This window comes from Lactuca virosa, chromosome 4 (assembly GCF_052849685.1).
Source record: "Lactuca virosa cultivar CGN04683 chromosome 4, Lactuca_virosa_CGN04683_v6, whole genome shotgun sequence".
NCBI classification, from domain to species: domain Eukaryota; kingdom Viridiplantae; phylum Streptophyta; class Magnoliopsida; order Asterales; family Asteraceae; genus Lactuca; species Lactuca virosa.
This window is the reverse complement of record NC_136429.1, coordinates 443003028-443024931: the sequence shown is the minus strand read 5'-3', so window position 1 is coordinate 443024931 and position 21904 is coordinate 443003028. Positions and strand designations below refer to the sequence as shown.

Sequence of the window (21904 nt, the reverse complement as noted above, 5' to 3'; positions counted from 1 at the left end):
GAATAAAACTTGGATGATACTTGAGAGGATTTGATATTTGTTCTTGAGAATTTGTAAAAATGATATAAAATGACTAAGTGTCATATATATTCTCTCAAATTTAGGGTTTTTGGATGTAAATATTTTATTCAGGCAGTAAACTCCAATTTCTTGGAGTTTAGGAATAACAGTGATGCACTATAACCCTAGGGCTTCCTCTCTCCTGATATCTCCTAAAGTGTAAATTCTAAAATACTCAAACTTATTCCAAAAAGTCTGAAAATTTAACAGTAACTGTTTTGACTTCTATTGACTTGACATGTTGTACATAATAGAAATTTCGGGTTGTCACATCATCCCCTCCTTAGAAGGAATTTCGTCCCAAAATTAGAATTTAAGCAAATAAGTAGTTACAGATAACTAAGTAAAAAGACGTGGATATTTCAGTTTCATCTGATCCTCTCGCTCCCAAGTGAATTCAGGTCCTCGCTTGGCGTTCCAGCGAACCTTCACTATCGGGATGTGGCTTTGTTTCGTTTGCTTGACCTCCCGGTCCATGATCTCTACTGGTTCTTCCACGAAGTTGAGGCTCTCGTTGATCTCGATCTCGTCGAGTGGGATTACAAGAGTCTCGTCGGACAGACACTTTTTCAAGTTTGAGACGTGGAAAGTAGAATGTACGTTACTGAGTTCACTCGGTAAGTTAAGTTTGTAAGCTACAGGGCCGATTCTGGCAAGAATCTCGAAAGGCCCAATGTACCTTGGATTTAGCTTTCCACGCTTTCCGAAGCGTATCAAGCCCTTCCAGGGTAAGACCTTTAATAGAACATGGTCGCCCACCTGGAACTCCAACGGTTTTCTGTGTTTATCAGCGTAGCTTTTCTGTCGGTCTCTGGAGGCTTTCAGTCGTTCACGGATCTGAACGATCTTCTCCGTCGTTTCCCGTATGATCTCCGGACCTGTGAGAGTGCTTTCAGGTACACGTCCTTTAGCTAATTGGGTATCACCCACCTCAGCCCAACACAGAGGGGATCTGCACTTGCGGCCGTAGAGGGCCTCGAATGGAGCAGCCTTTATGCTTGTGTGATAACTGTTGTTGTAGGAAAATTCGACAAGGGGTAAATGAGTATCCCATGCTTTCCTAAAGTCAATCACACAGGCTCGTAACATGTCCCCCAAGGTTTGGATAGTCCTCTCACTTTGCCCGTCTGTCTGCGGATGGTAGGCTGTACTCATATCCAGCCTAGTTCCTAGGGAATTTTGTAGCGACTGTCAGAACCTAGAAGTGAACCTACTATCTCTGTTCGAGATAATGGATATAGGAACACCGTGCAGTCATACAATCTCTCTAATGTAAGTTCTTGTAAGCTTCTCCATCTTGTCTGTCTCTTTGATAGGCAGGAAGTGCGCGGACTTGGTCAATCTGTCGACGATGACCCATATGGTATCAAGTCCACCCGTTGTCTTGGGCAACTTGGTTATGAAATCCATAGTGATCCGCTCCCACTTCCATTCTGGGATCTCAGGCTGTTGAAGAAGACCTGAGGGTTTCTGGTACTCGACCTTGACCTTTGCGCAAGTAAGGCATTTACTTACGAAGGTAGCAATCTCGGCTTTCATGTTAGGCCACCAGTATAACTTTTTAAGATCCAGATACATCTTATCTGAACCTGAGTGGACGGAATAACAAGTGTTGTGCGCCTCGTTCATGACCAAGTCTCTGAACCCACCAAGTTTCGGGGTCCAGATCCGATCCATGAGATAATAGGATCCGCCACCTTTGACTTCCAAGTTCTTATCCATCCCTCGAAGGGATTCACTGTTCACATTTTCAGGTTTCAAAGCGTCGAGCTGAGCTGCCTGTATTTGTGTGGATAAGTGTGAATGGATAGTCATAGTCAATGATTTGACTCTACGACCAGAATATTCTTTCCGACTTAGGGCGTCAGCTACTACATTGGCCTTGCCGGGATGATAATGAATTTTGCATTCGTAGTCACTGAGTAGCTCGACCCACCGTCGTTGTCTCATGTTGAGCTCTTTCTGGTCGAATATATGTTGTAAGTTCTTGTGGTCTGTAAAGATTGTGCTCTTCGTACCGTACAGGTAGTGTCTCCAGATCTTCAAAGCAAAAACAACTGCTCCTAGTTCAAGATCGTGGGTCGTGTAGTTGACCTCATGTGTCTTCAGTTGTCTCGACGCATAGGCAATGACCTTACCTCGCTGCATCAGAACACATCCGAGACCTTGGTTCGATGCATCGCAATAGACAACGAAGTCTTCTATCCCTTCAGGGAGGGATAGTATTGGTGCGGTGCACAAGGCTCGTTTGAGCGTTTGGAACGCTCTCTCCTGCTTTTCTTCCCAGTCAAAGGGTACGCCCTTCTGGGTAAGCGTGGTAAGAGGCTTAGCAATGCAGGAGAAGTTCTGAATGAACCTGCGATAGTAGCCAGCGAGGCCTAGGAATTGACGAATTTCTGTAGGCGTCTTCAGTGCTGACCAGCTCTCAATGGCTTTGATTTTGGATGGGTCCACGTGGATTCCCTCTTCGCTAACCACGTGCCCTAAGAATTCGACTCGTCGGATCCAAAATTCGCATTTCGAGAACTTCGCATAAAGCTTCTCCGCACGCAGGGTTTCTAAGACTAATCGCAGATGTTGGCTATGCTCCTCCTTACTTCGAGAGTAGATAAGTATGTCATCGATGAAGACGATGACGAACTGATCCAAATAAGGACGACACACCCTATTCATTAAATCCATGAATACTGCGGGTGCGTTTGTTAATCCGAATGGCATCACTACGAATTCGTAGTGCCCATAACGAGTTCGGAAGGCCGTCTTCGGAACATCCTCTTCTAGCACTCGTAGTTGGTGATATCCGGATCTTAAGTCGATTTTGGAAAAGAAATTCGCCCCTTGTAGTTGATCGAATAAATCGTCGATCCAAGGCAAAGGATAACGATTTTTGACGGTCAGTTTGTTGAGCTCCCTGTAGTCGATGCACATACGAAATGATCCGTCTTTCTTCTTGACGAACAAGACTGGAGCTCCCCAGGGTGAGAAGCTCGGTCTTATAAAGCCTTTGCTGAGCAGCTCGTTAAGTTGACAGGATAGTTCTTGCATCTCTGCAGGTGCTAGACGATAAGGCGATTTGGCTACGGGGGTAGCCCCTGGAACTAAGTCGATTATGAACTCGACTTGTCGTTGCGGAGGTAATCCTGGTAGCTCTTCTGGAAAGATGTCGGGAAAGTCGCGTACTACTGGAATGTTCTGAATAGGTTTCGTTTCTTGGTTCACATCGACCACATGAGCAAGGAATGCGCGACATTCCTTTCGCAAGAATTTATGAGCTTGAATGCTCGAGATAATACGAAGGTTTGTGCCGGGTTTGTCGCCATATACTACTAGGGTTTCGCCAGACAAAAGATTAAGGCGGACAGCCTTTTCGTAACACATGATGTCGGCACGATGGAGACTCAACCAATCCATGCCAATGATGACGTCGAAACTTTTAATTGAGACTGGCATGAGATCGATCGAGAATGAATGGCTATCTAAAGTTAAGGTACACCCTATGTATATGCAGCTAGTGCTCTCTGTCTTCCCATTAGCCATTTCTACTGTGAACGGTTCTTTGAGTGCTCGTGATTTTTGCTTAAGTAAATGAGCAAACTTTTGGTTCACGAAGCTCCTCTCCGCTCCACTATCAAATAGTATACAAGCATAAGATTTGTCGAGGAGAAACGTACCAGTGACCACTGTGGGGTCGGCAACCGCCTCCTCATGACCTATAGCCAGAACTCTTCCTACTCCTCCGGCAGTCCCTGCCTTGGGGCAATTCCTTTTGTAGTGGCCCACATCGCCACAATTGTAGCAAGCTTGGCCCACTCCAGCGCCGGGGACTTGGGTGATTGGCCTCACCGGAGATTTGCAGAAACGGGCTGTATGCCCCTTCCTGTTGCAGTTTACACACTGCATTTCCCGGCAGGCTCCCACATGGTGGTAGTTACACTTGTTGCATAGCGGCAAACTTCCAGAATACTGCTTTAATGGAGCAGCAGCAGTGGCAGGTGTTGTCGCACTATGAACTGCCACGATCTGCTGTTTCTTGGCAGCCTTCTTCTTTTTCTTGTCATCCCAGAATTTCCGCTTGGACTCTGCAGTTCTGGTGGTTTCTGAGATGGCCAGGGTGGTTGTTGCAGCCGGGGTACGGACCCCATGGTCAACTAGCTGTTGTGCCAATCGCTTGGCACTATCAAATGTAGTGGGGCGTGATGACAATACATTTCCCTGGTATGGTGGCACCAGCCCCCATATATATCTCTCGATCTTCTTTCCCTCTATATGAATCATGTTGGGACAGAGGGCCACCAGTTCACAGAACCTGGCGGTATATGTGACGATGTCGGAGCCCTTCATGGTTAGGCGCCAAAGTTCTTCCTCCAGCTTTTGGATCTCGCCTCTCGGGCAGTACTCCTCAATCATGAGATCTTTCATGGTGCCCCAGCCCATATCATTTGCCACCACTAGAGATAGTGACTTAACATGGCTATTCCACCATGTTAGGGCTTTTGATTCGAAGGTGCAAGCGGCAAACTTGACCTTGCTTCTCTCCGGGCACGAGCAGATTTCAAAGACCGATTCTGTCTTCTCGAACCATTGCGAGAGTACAATGACTCCGCCAGTTCCCCTAAAGGACAATGGCTTGCAGTTTGTGAAGTCTTTGTAGGAGCACTCTCTCGAGCGCATAGGGGTTTCAACCTGAATAGTCGGAACAGGAGTCCCTCCTCCAGTGGAACTTGAGGAATGATATTCAGCCATGGTTGTAGCCACAGCCGCAGCTATAGCAGCATTTAGAGCTGCTGTATCAAATTGAGGAGTAGGTGAAGTTGGTGCGGGAGGATTGCGTCTTGCTGATTTACGTGGAGGCATCTTTGAACTGAAAGTTTAGAAAGATGAAAACATTGATAAGAATTTGATAGAAATATGATGAGAATGACTCATGGACTAACTCTTCATAGCCCAACAGCGTAATTGAATGAATACTTGAATGAAGATGAAAGCATCTGGATAATAATTTCCATTAGATTAGATATCTGTCAAAGACACTGTGATTACAGATGTAACAAGTTCGGGAAAAATGACCTAGAAGTAGGTCTTACATCAACCAAGATTGGAAAATTTTGACAGAACTACGACCTAATAATTGACCTAACAGGTCTAAGGTTGAACAAGATAGGAAATTAGCCTAAAGTTTTTACATAAACTAGGTTATATCCAAAAGAGAAGTCAATAAGACTCTAATGGCGACGAGAACTGCTAGAGTGAGTTCTTGAATCCGATAGGAGACGCTCTATGTCCCTCACACGCCTATCAGATCTTGCTTGCTGAGTTCGAAGTTCCCTAACTTCGGCTCGGGTTTCAGCAAGTTCCCTCTGAAGCATTGCATTGCTAACCTGAGCCCTTTCATGAGCGGACTCCAGTTGGCGAATGCGGACAGTGTTAACACCAGAATTGGCATCCACTTCTACTACCCGGTCGATAGCTGCTCGACCCTGTTCGGTGTTCCGAGCAATCCTACGAACCATGATAGGTAGGACCCTATCAGCTGTACCTCCCTCAGTAAGGTTGTAGAAACTTCTGTCTCCATTGTAGGGAAAAGGTTGACCTTGTTCCTGACTCCACCTATTCAAGTTTGTGGCCCACAGAGGTGTGGGTCCTTGGAATGCGGGACGAGGGTTTGGGTTTTGAACAGCTGGGGGTTGGTTGTTGACTTCTGGCTCTGATTCGGAACCATCAGAAAAACCTTCAGCTTCATAATCATCTAAAGGAATTGGGTGATTATCTTCTAGTTCTTCTTCCAGCCATCCTGCGTTGTCGTGGTTTGGGAAGTACGGGTCTCCGTGGGGATGGAATCCAGCCATGATATCTACGCGAGAAAAGGGATATAAGAAATAACTAAATTAGACTAACTAATTAGATAATTATAAGATGATCTTTATTAGTTGCTTCAATACTTGTTTACAGCATACTAGTTACATGTAACGCAGACGGGATAGACCTTCGAATAAGTGACCCTAACCCTAAGCCCACAACCAAACAAGGAACAGGAAGTAAGGCAAAGATCACAGATTCTAAGTCTATGACATCCTAGTACATATAACCTTAGTGTATCCACTAAACAACCATTGATATACTAATAAAGACCTTTAGTTCTCAAATAAGTAATTATTGTAACACAAAATACTCCTATAGTATTTTTAAGTTTAATGTTCTGTTCTACTGTTCTCATTGTAGTAGTGTTGGTAAGTTTTTAGACTTGTTGCAACCTCACAACCATACTTAGGCACATGCTAATCACTCCTCGGATAATGTAGTTGATCAGGCTACATCTTCCCAGGGTTGACCATATGTCTCTAAGTCTACTTGTGTTGTCCAACAATCGTAATACTTTCGTTCTGTCCTAGTGACACTGATTTTAGTATGAATGCAGGTATGTATACTTTATTAAACATTTTATTATTTAAAGTATAAACTCTTCATCAGAGTATTTTAAATCCCGCTTGTGTTTATAGTTCGTATATCTTTAATGGGTTGATACACTCGATTCACTATAAACAATGCTCTGATACCAATCTGTCACACCCCCAAAACCTATGAACGGCGGAAACGTTCTGGGGTGGAGGACGTCATATACAGTATCACAACAATGCAAGTAGTAAACAAGCAACAACATCATCCATTGCATTAATAATATAATTTCATACAAGTGTGTTTTGTCAAATTTTAAAGACACCAAAACAATATACATCAAAATATAAGATGAGTCTTGAACGAACTCCATCTTCTCAAAACCTGGCTCCGGTACCTGTCTACTGGTGACCTGAGAATACAAGTTATTTTGAAAGATTTTATCAGCTTTAAAGCTTGTGAGATCATAAGTATATTAGTGTCTGTGTTTGTATGAAAGCATTTGTAAGATGTTTTGTAAAATGTATTGTATATGTTTGTAAAAAGTTTGTATTTGTTTGAACTCTCCTAGAAAACCCTATGTTTCCTACTAAAAGTAGCCTTCTACCAAGGCATCTAGTGTCTGTGTGTGTATCTCTTGTAAAAGTGTGTATTTTCCCAAATCCGACTATCATTAACGAAAAATATAGTTTTTACATCATTGTTTATTGTGTGAATAACACAATATAAAGTGCAAGGGAAAATGTTATAGTACTGTAGTGCTGTATTAAGTAACTACTGTTGTACTAACTACCTTAAGCCTAATGTCAAATTTTAAGGTAACATGTGATCGGCCTGTATCTTGCTACCGACTCAATAGTAAAACGACAATGTAAGATGTCGTAAAAATGACGTTTGGCACCCGTAGACTTGCAAGTCCCACTATAGCGAGCAGCAAAGTGTAGGATAGTCAATCCAGTATAGATCTATACACAAACTCATACACTCCCCAATTAAGGAGATTCTGATACAAAAACAGTCATGGCAGGTAGTGCCATGCCCTGTTTAATGGCTCACATAAATGTATTAATGTAAATGTTATGTGATTTGTGTGCTAGCTGTATTGTGTTCTTTCTCTGTCTAGCCTGTATGTTTGTTTCTCGTCATAGTGTCTATTGTTTGTTTCTCATCACTATGTATTATGTTTGTTTCTCATCACTCTGTTTTATGTTTGTTTCTCATCATAGTATGAATTGACTTATGTATGAACTGACATCATTGTATGTTTCATTGTTCTAGTAATAGTATCTTCCTAAACTACCCCTATGGTAGCTTACTAGCAATGTATGAACGTGTTTGTATACCCTTGCTACCCAAGGGCATGTAACTGAATGAAAGAAATAACCTTTTATATCCATATACATATACATAATATATAACTAGGATTCAAACGACCTTCGGACAACTAACCTTGATACCCTAAGTCCACAACCAAACAAGGAACAGGAAGTAAGGTAGGCTAGCAGTTCTAAGTCCTTTTAATCCTACTTATATAACTATATCTATATAGATACACAGAATATAAGTTTAAAAGAGTTTAAGTAAAAGTATTTGATAAGTAAAAGAGTTTGTAAAGTAGTTTGAGGTAAAACAGTTTGATTAACAGTTTGGAAAGTAAGAAAACCATTTGTTTGGTAGTTATTAATGATAGGTGATTGATATAATAACTATAGTTGTTCAACTTGTATTCCCCCCCCCCCCCATAAAAGCATTTAAAAACATTTAAAAGGTTAATTAAGGGGTATGAACTCACCTGTAGTGAGTGGTTTGGATGAACTGAAGAGATAGGATTGCTAAGTGTCAAGTGAAGACTTGTACACACACAATGATCCTATTTAACATATAAATACACATATATGTATTCAATTAGTCTTTAAACAACTAATTTATAAAGTTAAGACATCCTAAGACAAGTTAAACACTTTATATAAGTGTTATAAGTCCCAAGGATTGCATCTAAGTGTTGTAGGACCAAGCTATGGGGTTTAGGGTTCAAGGGAACCCCTTTCATGAGTTTACGGTTTCTTGACCATAACCACATGAGTTTACGGTCGTAAACCCATGGGTTTACGGCCGTAAACTCACACCCCTTTGACCATTTGTTGTTTTGAAGGTTTCTAAGTCCTTAGAAGTGTTTCCTCGTGAAGTATAAGCCTAACGAAGAAGTTAGGGCACCATTTCACTCCTATATGGAGTTTACGGCCCTAATACCGTTTCCCTTTGGGTTTACGGCCGTAAACCCTTATGGATGATGGTATTTTGATGTTTCCAAGTCCTTAACATATCAATGAAGGGATCTATGCTAGTTACCAAGGCTTAGGGTAAGCTAGGGCACACATTGGTACCCTTTTTAGGGTTTACGGTCCAAGAACATCTTGGACCGTAAACACCTTGATCTTGGTGTTTCTTGGGTGTTTTCTTGTTATAATGAAGTGTAGCAAGCTTAAACATACTCTAGGATAGAAGTACTTACAATATAGAAGCTTGAAATGAGCCAAAAGTCCAAGAACACTAGTGTGTGTTCTTGGTGTTCTTGGTGAAACTTGAAGATTTGATCTTTTGGAAAGATCTAACGGATAGAAGTGTTTTAAATCACTAGATTAAGTGATATACTAACTTAAAAGGGCTAGAAACACTTACTAAATTGAAGATCTTGAATAAAACTTGGATGATACTTGAGAGGATTTGATATTTGTTCTTGAGAATTTGTAAAAATAATATAAAATGACTAAGTGTCATATATATTCTCTCAAATTTAGGGTTTTTGGATGTAAATATTTTATTCAGGCAGTAAACTCCAATTTCTTGGAGTTTAGGAATAACAGTGACGCACTATAACCCTAGGGCTTCCTCTCTCCTGATATCTCCTAAAGTGTAAATTCTAAAATACTCAAACTTATTCCAAAAAGTCTGAAAATTTAACAGTAACTGTTTTGACTTCTATTGACTTGACATGTTGTACATAATAGAAATTTCGGGTTGTCACATATACGGGGGTGACTCCCCCACACCTCAGTTGTTCTCTACAGTTAGACTCGGCCAGTCTAGGGTGACAAATTCTTAAGATCAATTTTGGCGTTCGTTAGAATGCCAAGACAGACGAACTAGTCATTATCATGCATGGTTATAACGACTCACATAAACAAATCTAATACTATCCGAGTACTCAAGGAAAAATCATAATGATTCGTTGTGACGGTATAACAATTTGAAACAATTATATTTTCTGATCGGAAAACATCGGGTTTTTCGAGGAAATCAACACCATTCATTTGTACTTTTCAATAACCATAATGCAAAACTTTTCATTTATACACGCTTTGAAATCATTCATGCATAAACCTATGGATCTTCACACTTTGGTATAAACAATTGTCTTTTTCAGAAAATATCGGATTTTCTGGGTTTTATAAACTACACAAAACATTTTCATAACAACCATGCTTATAACTCACCAACATTCCATATGTTGACGTTTTTCAAAATAACTTGTATTCTCAGGTAACAGGTAAGCTGAGGAGTAATACCAAGTGTGTTAGGGTATTATGCTTTTGGAAAACTATCAAATAATTTATGTTATGGGTATGTAATGTTTAAACAATGTACTTGATGTGAACAATTTAAGTCACGCGAGCCCTCGGACGTTTCCGCCGTCTGGTTCGGGGGTGTGACACTTCGGCTTCGGTCCTAAATAGCTGATTTTCGCATAAACATCCTGTTTTGAGCGGTTTTTGACTAAGTTATGGGTCGGGATGCCCCGAGTGATTATAAAAAGTTGAGAGAGGTTGTGAGAGAGATTTGGGAGAAATTCGAGAGAGAGAGAGATAGAGCGTGAGAGATTGAGAGAGACTTTGTTTGTGACCTTTGCGAGTGTTTAGCTTCGAATTGCGAGGTTTATAAATCCCATTAAGCCTCGTTATGAGTGTTATACGTCCCCGAAGGGTATGTAATAATGTTTTATCGAGTAGTTCCATCACTTACCCTGATTAGGGTTTAGATTTTCTGAACACGTGAAGACTCAAAGTGATACTTTGCATTAAGATAGGGTGTTGTACAATAGTAAACATAATGTAAACCCTAATATACAAGGGTTAATTGAGTTGACCGGTTTGACTTGTTGACTTTATTTGATTTTGACTTGACCGGAAATTGACTGTTGTCGCAGTGTAAGTATCTTCTTTATGATAACATACATATGCATTTTTTTATCCTTTACTGACTTGTAAGTTTTTATTTTATTTTATGTTATTTATTTATTTATTTATATTTTTTATGTAGTCGAATTGATGATGTGCTTTACGAAAACATCCATATTGAAATATATGATTCCGTTGAATGGGCATGGACACATGTTGGTTATATGCTATTTGCATTTTCTGTTTATCCTGTTTCGGATGAAGCGATTGTAAGTGGAGGTGCGGTTGACATGTTATTATCAGACGGTGACATTTTGCGGATTGATGCATATTCGGAAAAAATCTATCTGATTTCACCACCATGCCCAAATAATGTGTATGTTGTGTATACATCGCGCATTTTTAAATATGAGGGAAAAGTGGGATATGCTTTGCAAATCGATCATTGTTTGTGGTATGTTTGGGTTCTTATTGATGGTCAATGGGTTAGAGTTGGTGACATTGATGAAAATGCTTATGCACATGAATGGTAGGTTTTCCGAAATCACAGTCTCTATTTCTATAGAGGTATTTCAGTTGAACATGCTGTTCCGGTTGATCGATGTCATGAAGTTTTTACATTTCAATTGGATTTGTTGCCGGTTAATTTCCCACATAGAGAATAGGACTTTTTACATTTCTTTTGTTCGTTGATTCCTGGGATTTTTTTATGAACACAATTTCTATTGACAATTCTTTATGATTGCATACTTTGTTGGTTTACTATTTACTGTTGTCTATACTTGGCTGATTTATTATTGTTAATATAATATTTTTTTTATCTTCATTCTTATCTATATTTTTCCTCTGATTTTTTTTAATGTTGGTATACCATAATTTTTGGTTTTCTATAGTGACGATGCTATCAACTAATGCTATATGTTTCATTATTCAATTTGTGGTGTAAGTTTTTGTATACTATATGGGGGTAACCACTCCTATTGACTTCAGTTATGTTGACATAAATACATTAAGTTCTTTAATTGAATGTACTTTCATTATTCTCTTTACGTAAAACAGTATAAATTTTATTTTATTCATAATCCTTCAACGATACACATTGTCAACTGTTTATCATATGGGCATCCTACTTTCAGTTGTGACACTTTATGATCATATAAATGACATTCAAGTAGTTTACAGAGTACATCATGTTTCTTAACTGTTGCATTAACATCGTTTGTAAAAGTTAGTACATACTTCACTTGTCTACTATCAACTACGGTAACTTACTTTCATAATCAATTTAGTTCGGTAGCTTTGATTTCCCTTACTATATTATTAATTGAAAAAAACAACAATTATCCACTTTATTATACTATGGTGCAACATAGAAGAAAACAGTACATACCAAAGACACAAATGTATCTGACACCACACACAATTATAAGACTCATAAAGAATACAAATGTATTTTGAAATATATATATATAACCATGTCTTTAATGGGGGCACTACCGGTCAAACGGCCCCAAATATTAGCAAACTTCGCAAAGGGAATTTTACGAATTACTGAAATACCGGAAAGAAAATATTATCCATGCAACCAAAACAAAGTCTTCATTGGGTAGATTTTTCCCTGCCCACTCCGTGTTTTTACTGATTTTAATGCAATATATTTTAATTCCATAGTTTGGTTCTTCATGTAATAATGTTCTTCCGTTCTATGTTGCACTACTGACATTAACTTTTTTTTACTTTTACTTGCTGAATGAGAACGTCAGACATGGTTAAAGATGTTTAAAAGGGGAGGGGTATAAATCGCCATTGGTATAATTTGTCGGGGGGTATAGATCGTCTGATTTTATTTTGTTATTGCGTTTGTATGAGAAGGTAAGAATGAGTCGGTTATGTAATTGCTTTTATAAATCAATGTACCACATCTATATTTTAAATAAAGGTAAAACAATTAAATATTTGTAAGGAACGAAATTGTAAATTCCTTCGTTATTTATATTGATTATATTTGTAGGGATTATCACCGATTTTATTCCTTAGTCGGCTTCACAACTTCACTTTTCAATAGTTTTTTTAGTTCGTTCGGCAGAAGTCTTCACGTACGTTATGGTGGTTTTTGTTTTTGCCTATTTTGCTTCTCTGCAAGTTGCATTAACCTTCCTCATTTTTATCATTCATTCAATTTAGTTTTATATTAATCTGTTAATATATATTCGACATTCAGTTTTAAAGCATTGTTATATACTCTTTTGTTGTTTCCTGTTGATAATAGATATGGATAACGATAGTTCTGAATATCAAATGCATCATCAACAACAACATCATCTTGGGGCAATTTCATTGTTTTAGTAAACTTCAAATCGTCTTTATATTAAACATTTGTTATGTGAATTTCTTGCATGTTTTTTTATGTGTATTATCGTTTTCTGAGTTGTTATAAACATTAAAAACATATGTAGTTACGTTTCAGGCTGAAAATGTTGTTGGTAATAATGGATTGACTAGATCTTTACATATTAAACGTGTGAAGACACATCGGTTACAGGTACATTTATATTTTTTGGATATTTCAGAATAAATGTTAACCCATTCCTATGTTTTTTTTTATATTTGATACTTTGAACTGTACTTTGTTTTTTTTTCATTGTTCTTTTTTGTTGTTTTTGTAGTTGCTAGACTTGGATTTAGATCTGTTAGTTGAGATTCTTACAAGAACTACATTAAAAACATTCGATCTTTTACGTTGTACATGTAAGTATCTTGAAAAACTTACATACGAAAATTACGTAGTTGATGTTTACAAGAGGAGGGAAAATGTTGTTTTTGGTTTTATTGTTCAACAAACAACACCCTGGAAAACTACACAAGTTCAATATGCCCCGTCACGTGGTACGAAGAATCTTGATTTTGATATGCTACCAAAGGGGACTAAAATTGTAGCATCTTCTGAGTATGGAATGGTTCTTTGTGAAACTGTTGATCCAACTATATTTGGATCGAGCTATTTATTCCTTTGTAAAGTATCTACTTTCCAAATTATACTTTTACCTTATGCAAATGATACTTACTTTACAAGCAAGTATGCTATGGTTTTTAAGGATGCTTCAAATGGTTGCCAATACAAGATCATGCAATTATAATATTCGGAATCATTGGATGTCTCTTCTACATAATACAATACATATGCATTTATTCTATTTAATGACTTGTATGTTTTTTTTGTAGGGAAATTATAGATGATTTTGTTGTTTATGACCAATTCCATTTGGAAATATTTGATTCCATTACATGCGCATGGACGGATATTGGTAATATATTATTACCATGTTCTGTTTGTCCTGTTTCTAATGAAGCAATTGTAAGTGGAGGTGCGGTTTACATTTTATTATCAAATGGTGACATTTTGTGGATTGATGCATATTCGGAAGAATTTTTAATAATTTCTCCACCATTGACAAACAATGTGTATGGTTTGTACACATCACGGCTTTTTAAATTTGGGGGAAAGGTTGGATATGCTTTACAAATTGATCATTGTTTGTGGTATATTTGGTTTTTGGTTGATAATCGATGGGTTAGGGTTGTTAACAATAACAAAAATGTTGATGATCATGAATCGTAGGATTTCCGAAATCACAATCTATATTTCTATAAAGGTATTTCAATTGAGCATGTTATTCCGGTTCATCGGTGTCATGAATTTTTTACTTTTCGATCGGATTTTTTGCGGGTTACTTTCCCATTTAGAAAATAGGAAAATTTTCATTTGTCGTTTGTTTGTTAATAATGCTTTGTTTTTATTATGAATCTATTTTGTAAAGACAATTCTTTATGATTGGATACCTTATTTGTTTGTTGTTTGTTGTTGTCAATAGTTGGCTACTTGTGATTAAGTTGTATTTAATAAATGTCAATTAACAAAGCATTACTAAATTCCCAAAAGTAGATGAGATAACCATATATAAATCGATTATTTACTTATGACTAAATACGGAGCAACTTGTATCTACAACATTCTTGTATGATCAAGAAGTTGGGTTCAACATGAACTCTCAAATTCTAACCCGCGAAGAATTTATACATATAATAGGAATGTTATTTTTAACCCAATAAAGGGCTTTATAGCATTGTGGTTATTTTCAAAAAAAATATGTTATTTTTCTTATTTAATCATTATACTTTCAAATATAGCATCATAATTTAATTTTTAATTCTTATTTACAAAAAAAATATGTTTTTCCTTATTATAACATATTCCTAATTCGTTTTAATGATTTTGGACCATTTTACCCCTCCTGCATCGTTTATGATTTTGGATCATTTTACTCCTCCTCCCCCATTTGTATTGAAATGTTTATGTGTTGTCAAATAAAATATTAATAAGGAAAAAAAAAGCATAATTTTTTTTTTTGAAAATATGATGATATATTTGAAAGTACAATGCTTAAATAGTTAAATGTTTTCTCTTTATTTAAAATACATAAGTGGTATATCTATTATTAAACATTTGTTGGAGATGTCCAGTTGTTTTATATATCTATTGTTCTATATTTCATCATGATTCGATTTTTAATAAACCAAATAAAATTTTAGGTGAAAAAACACAGTTAAAAACCGTAAAAGTAAAATACATGTAACATTTTTGTACAATTATAACATATTCGTAATTTGTTTTAATGATTTTGGACCGTTTTACCCCTACTTACGTTTTCAGTGTTTTAGCTTACATGTCATTTTGATATTTTGTTGTAATAAACACTAATAATAAAAATAAAATCATTTAACTTATTTTTTTAACTACTAAATTCAATTAAGTAGTTACAAAGGCTTACAAATGTAAGAGATGGACCTGATGTTAGTTTCATATTCTTCAGATCCCAGCCTTAACCTAATTCAGTGGCCAACATATTTGCTTGCTAGCAAGTTTCCAAATGCTCTTGACATTGCAGTTCAGTTTCGATCCAAGGATGCTGATCTTTGGAAGTGTATATGTGTTGATTAATATATGAAGTGTCCTGTCATTAAATGATTCGAGTCCTTCGAACTTGTGTTGAATGGTTTAGTTGTTGGACATACCGTTAAAATGTTTATCTTCTGAATTTCCACATATACCCCTTCAATAAGCTTTTTACCTCAAAATAGTTAAAAACACTGAAAATAAAACATGTTAGCAATTATAAAGACATTACACTTGATATAAATTATTCCCTTTATACTATGGAAGTTGAAACATTTTATAATTTGGGTTATCCATCAAAAAAATATGTTATTGTCTTATTTAAGCAATGTACTTTGAGTTATAACATCATACTTTAATTTTTAATTCATATATATATATATATATATATATATATATATATATATATATATATATATATATATATATATACATTTACTATATTATTAAACATGTTGCCCATTTATTGAAAATTAAGAGGTACACCTGTTAGAATACTATGTACAAATCTATTAAGCATAGTGAAAACGTACCTTCTCGGCTTCTCCTTGTGTTTTTTGTCTCTCTACTTGCTCTCTTGAATCTTTAGCATGCCTTCGTTAATGAAAACGGAAATGCTCCCCCTTTCTCATTAGAAAACCTCGATATATATACAACACCAGGATCCAATCCAGAATGGAAGCTCCTCAAATTAAGGGATACCTAATCAATCATAATTATCTCTAAATATACAAAGATTATATACTAATAAATACAAAATATCTTCGATATCTAGCACACCTCCGCAGTCGAAACTGGAGGTGCACGTATGTTGAGACTGGCTCGGAAATCTTCCAAAAGAACTAATGGACCCTTTGGTAAAAATATCTACAATCTGATGTCTAGATGGGATATGTAGCACACGAACTTGTCCTTTTGCCACCTTTTCTCTCACAAAATGTATGTCCAGCTCAATATGTTTCGTCCGCTGATGTTGAACTGGATTCCCGATTAAATATATTTCACTTACATTGTCACAATAAACAATGGTAGCCTTCTGAATTGGACAATGTAGTTCCATTAACAAATTTCGTAGCCAACAAGATTCAGAAACTACATTGGTTACGCCCCTATACTCTGCCTCTGTGCTAGATCGAGACAATGTAGGTTGACGTTTAGCGGACCACGATAGCAAGTTATTGCCAAGATACACACAATACCCGGAGGTGGACCGCCTTGTATCAGGACATCCTCCCCAATCAGCGTCTGTGAAGGAGACAAGAGATCAACAGGAGGAGGGATAAATGTGTAAACCAAACTCCAAGTCCCTTGAACATTCTGAGAATGTGTTTTAAAGCATTCATGTGTTCATTACGGGGATCATGCATGAATAAGCATACTTGTTGGACTGCATACATGATAAAAGGTCTAGTAAACGTTAGGTATTGAAGGGCTCCTGCCAAACTCCTATAATGAGACGGATCAACATATGGAGGGCTAGACGAGGCGCTAAGCTTGGGTTTGGTATCAACGGGTGTAGCAGCTGGTTTGCAAGTCGACATACCGGCACGGTCAATAATTTCAGCTGCATATTTCCGTTGAGATAAAAAAAAGACCATGTTGATGGCGGTAGACAGAAATTCCCAAGAAATAGCTTAATGGACCCAAATCTTTCATAGAAAATTCAGAATTGAGTTGTGAGATAATAGATGCACGTAGATTATCAGATGATGTTGTTAGAATGATATCATCTACGTATAGCAACAGGTATGCCATGTCTGCTCCATTCTTATAGATAAACAAAGAGTGATCTGACACACTGTGTACAAATCCCATTTTCTGAACATAATTGGCAAAGCGTGTATACCAAGCCCGTGGGGCTTGTTTGAGTCCATATAGGTACTTCTTCAATAGACAGACGTAATCTGGATGTGACTTGTCTCTAAACCCCAATGGTTGATGCATATAGATGGTCACATTCAGTTCTCAATGTAAAAAAGCATTTTTTACATCTAATTGGTGAATAGACCAAGATTTGGATAAAGCAATACCCAGCACAGTTCTGATAGTCGCAGTCTTCACCGCTGGACTAAATGTGTCCCTACAATCAATGCCAACTTGTTGTGTTTTTCCATCACCTACAAGACGGGCTTTATGCCTCTAAAATGAACCGTCAGAACGCTCTTTATGAGCAAAAATCCAAATAGACCTAATAATATTAACATTTGGTGGTCGTGGTACAAGTTCCCACGTCTTATTTTTCATTAGAGCATTAAACTCATCTTCCATAGCATGTTTCCAATTCACATCACGAAGGGCAATAACAGGATTTTTTGGTAAAGGTGAACGAGAGACCGAAGTGGACATATTAAAGGGAATTTTGGGTTTAAAAATTCCATGTTGACTTCGTGTGACAGGTCGAGTAGATGGAGGAATTGGAGGTGTAAGAGGGATTGCCTGAGGTGAATTAGGAGGTGTAGGAGATGGTGAAACAGGTGGGGTACACGCTGGTGGAGAGTTTGTAGGCTGGAAAACACCAGGAGAAGATGAGACCATGTATTCATCTTGATACACGTATGGAGAAATGTCATCATCCAGAAATGAATAAGAATTAGATGATGTTCTATGAAGTGAAGAAAAAGGAAATTTGGTCTCATCAAACATGACATGTCTACTGACAATTATTTTGTTTGTTGACATATCAAAACACTTATAGCCACGTTGTGAGACCGGATGTCCCAGAAATACACATGGTGAAGACCTGGGTTGGAGTTTGTGAATGGTAGTAGACGGAAATAGAGGAAAACACAAGCAACCAAAAACCTTAAGTTCTAAATATGAGGGATCTTTTTGATAAAGGCATTTTAAGGGAGATTTATTATTTAGAAATTTAGTTGGCAAAATATTGTGTAAATATGTGGGCATGTTGCAAGGCATGAGGCCAAAACGATGGTGGAATAGAAGCATGAGTTAACAGAGTTCTCACCACATTATTTAGTGTTCTCAGTTTACGTTCTGCTTTTCCATTCTGTGGTGATGTATGAGGATACGAGAACCGAAACGCAATCCCAATTGTTTTACAAAACTCCATAAACAAAGTGTTATTGAACTCACCCTCATTGTCACACTGTAAGGATTTTATTTTGCAAGTAAATTGTGTTTCAACAAAGGCATGAAAAGTTTTAAACACAGATAGGACTTGGGATTTTTTGGCTAAAGGAAACGACTAGGTAAAGTTGGTAAAATCATCTACCATCACAAGGTAAAATCGATGACCCATGGAACTCACAACAGGTGATGTCCAAATATCAGCATGAATAATATCAAATGGCATAACAGTGTATGAAGTAGATGAAACAAATGGTAATTTAACATTCTTCCCAGATTGACAAGAAGGACATAAAACTTTATTATCAAGAGCATTACATTGAATGTCATTATTTGAGCTAAGAAATTGAAAAATTGGAGCTATGGGATGGTCTAAGCGAGCATGACATAGGCTTGGAGCGAAAGCAGAAAAATCAGAATGAGGAGCAGCTCTAGTGGTGACCGGATAGAGTTCCCCTTGACTGTCACATCTCATTAGCTGGACTCTCGTCTGTAATTCCTTCACAGAAAAGCCCCCTGGGTCAAATTCAACAGACACGTGATTATCATTGACAAATTTTCTTACAGAAACAAGATTTTTTACAATTTGGCGAACATGGAGGACGTTTTTCAAGGTGAACTGAGAATGAGGATGTTTAAGAGTAGAATGCCCATAACCATGAATTAGAACTAACTTGCGATCACCAACAATGATATTTTGTTTGTTGCTCAAATTAAAATAAGACGTGAGATTACCTGTACCTGATGCCATGTGGGAGGAAGCTCCTGTATCCATATACCAGTTAGGATCTGGTGGATTCAATCCCAGAGTGTACATTGCAGATTCAATGTCAATGAGGGATAGTGATTACGGAGAGTTTGACTGAGATGTACCAGTAGCAGTGTATGCCTGTTGTGACTTTGGACCTTGACTAAGGACTCCTTGATGTGAGCTACTGTTTGATCTCATCCATGGTGCAGTAGGGAACGGACACGGAGGGATGGACCATGTACCCCAAGGCCATGGCCATTGAGGTTGACGACTCATCTGTGAAGGGTACTGTGGGGAAGAGCCTCCACCTCTGTGATTGTTCCTTCCTCATCCTCCACCTCTATTGTTTGAGCGTCCTCGACCACCCCCATTATTGCCACCTCGTGAGGTATTTCAACGTGCTCCCTGAGATCCTCCTGCTTCTTGCCGAGACCCATGTTCGTTACCAATGGAATGTGTGTCATCCCCATCTTTGTAAATAGCAGGCATGGTAGTAGGGTAGACTATTGGATTAGTGTCTAAGTCCATAACTATTTTGGTATGTACTTGACCCGATTGTGAGCATGGTCCTTTTGGGTTGCCTTCACCATAGCAATATGTAGGATGAATTAAGGAGAGAAAGGTTTAATTATGATTTATTAATATATTATGAGAATAATATATTAAAGGAGAAATCATATTGTTTAATTAATATTAGTCAAGAATTAATAAAGAATTAATTTTGTGGCTAAAAGAGATTAATTAAACTTAGGGGACTGGAATTGTAATTATAAGATAATTGCAATTGGGCTATGGATCACCTTGGAATAATAGGTTGGACGAATTCTATGGGGAAGCCCATTAGAAATCGCCCAAGGCATGTTCCAGAAGGGGTCCATGGGCTGCTTAGGGCTTAAGCAGTCAAATTAGGGTTTCCTTGTTAGATAACCCTAATTGCCTACCTATTTAAAGAACCCTTGAGACCCAAAAACGTGGCTAAGTGTTCCTTTAGGGTTTCCAGCCGTTTTTGGTGCCTCCCCTCTCCTCCCTCTTCATCCAAGTTGCTTAGTGGTGTTTGTGACTCCATTAGAGGTGCAGCACTTGAGGCACTAAGCTTTCTGAAGCCAAGGATTGATTGTTATTGCTATATAACAATCAAAGGTAAGATCTAAACCCTAATTTCAGTTATAGTTTATTAGATCTAGGGTTTATAGCTTTGGATATTCAATTGCATGTTCATTAGACAAACTAGATCCAAAAGCTATTAGGGTTTGCATGTACACCATAGGATTGATGTATTGCTCGAACCCATCAGTTGGTTTGGCTTTTCTTTACTCCTTCTTCTTCAAGACATAGCATCGATCTTGCCTGATAGAACTGTGGGAGTGGATTAGTTTGTCTCAAAAGTGTGCCCACACCACTATATGCTTCACTAAGACCATAAACCTTTGTAGCACTAAACGATCGTTAGAGACAGGGGCACCCACGTTTTTCTATTGATCAGCCAAAAGCTTGAGTCGTTGACAATAGGCAAAAGCATTTGGAAAGTTTTCCATAACTGTGTGAGAGAACTCTTGCTCTAGCATGACAGCACGAGAATGCTTGTTATCTTGGAAGATGTCACGCAAGCAATTCCATGCATCCATGGCAGTAGAATCTGGTTCAAGAATTGTATGCAACAAATCATGAGAGATTGTAGCATAAATCCATTGAATAACCGTTGCATCTAGGGTTAGCCACAATTCTTGTTCTTCTTCGGTAGACGGCGCCTTCTTTTTTCTTGTTGTGATAATATGGTGGTAGACTTTATGGGAACGAGCGTGTATTTTGAAAAGCTCTGCCCAGGTAGAGTACTGGACATTTTCCATTTCGAGAGTGATGGAGATATGGTTCTTAATATTAGAAACCATGAGTGCATGATGAAGCTTTGAAGACATCTTGGAAGGTGAGGTAGAAGGAGAAGGGGATTGAGGTGATTCGTTTGTCGCCTTTGGAGATCTAAGCTCTGATACCATGAAAACGTAAACGCTCCCCCTTTCTCATTAGAAAACCTTGGTACATATACAACACCAGGATCCAATCCAGAATGGAAGTTCCTCAAATTAAGGGATACCTAATCAATCATAATTATCTCTAAATATACAAAGATTATATACTAATAAATACAAAATATCTTCGATATCTAACAGTTAACAGCACCCTCAAGACGTCGTCGCTACAACCCATAAATATGTCACCGGCCACCCAAATGTTCTTCCCACTCAACTAGATTATCGACCCCCTGGAAGTCCACCTTTTCCGCCACCACCCTTCAGTGCCCCGTCTGTCGCACCGCTTCTACCTTCTGTCAAGACGAGAAACCCTAACCCTATCCCTCTGTCCCCATCAACGCCAATGTCACACACCCCTAACCTAACCCCTAACCCTAAGTCGTGACGCATCACAACACAAGAAAATGGAATTTTGGTATCTTAACTCTCGAGTGCTTCTTCTTTATTTTTCCAT

The 21904-nt window shown here is 37.9% G+C and overlaps 1 protein-coding gene across 1 annotated transcript; it reads right to left on the bottom strand.

The window, feature by feature from the left end:
• Positions 1–20892: 20892 nt before the first annotated feature.
• On the bottom strand, positions 20893–21414 carry LOC145106692 (uncharacterized). Its single transcript, XM_079043632.1, has one exon. The coding sequence runs from the start codon at positions 21412–21414 to the stop codon at positions 20893–20895; it is 522 nt and encodes a 173-aa protein (XP_078899758.1).
• Between the last annotated feature and the right edge of the window lie 490 nt (positions 21415–21904).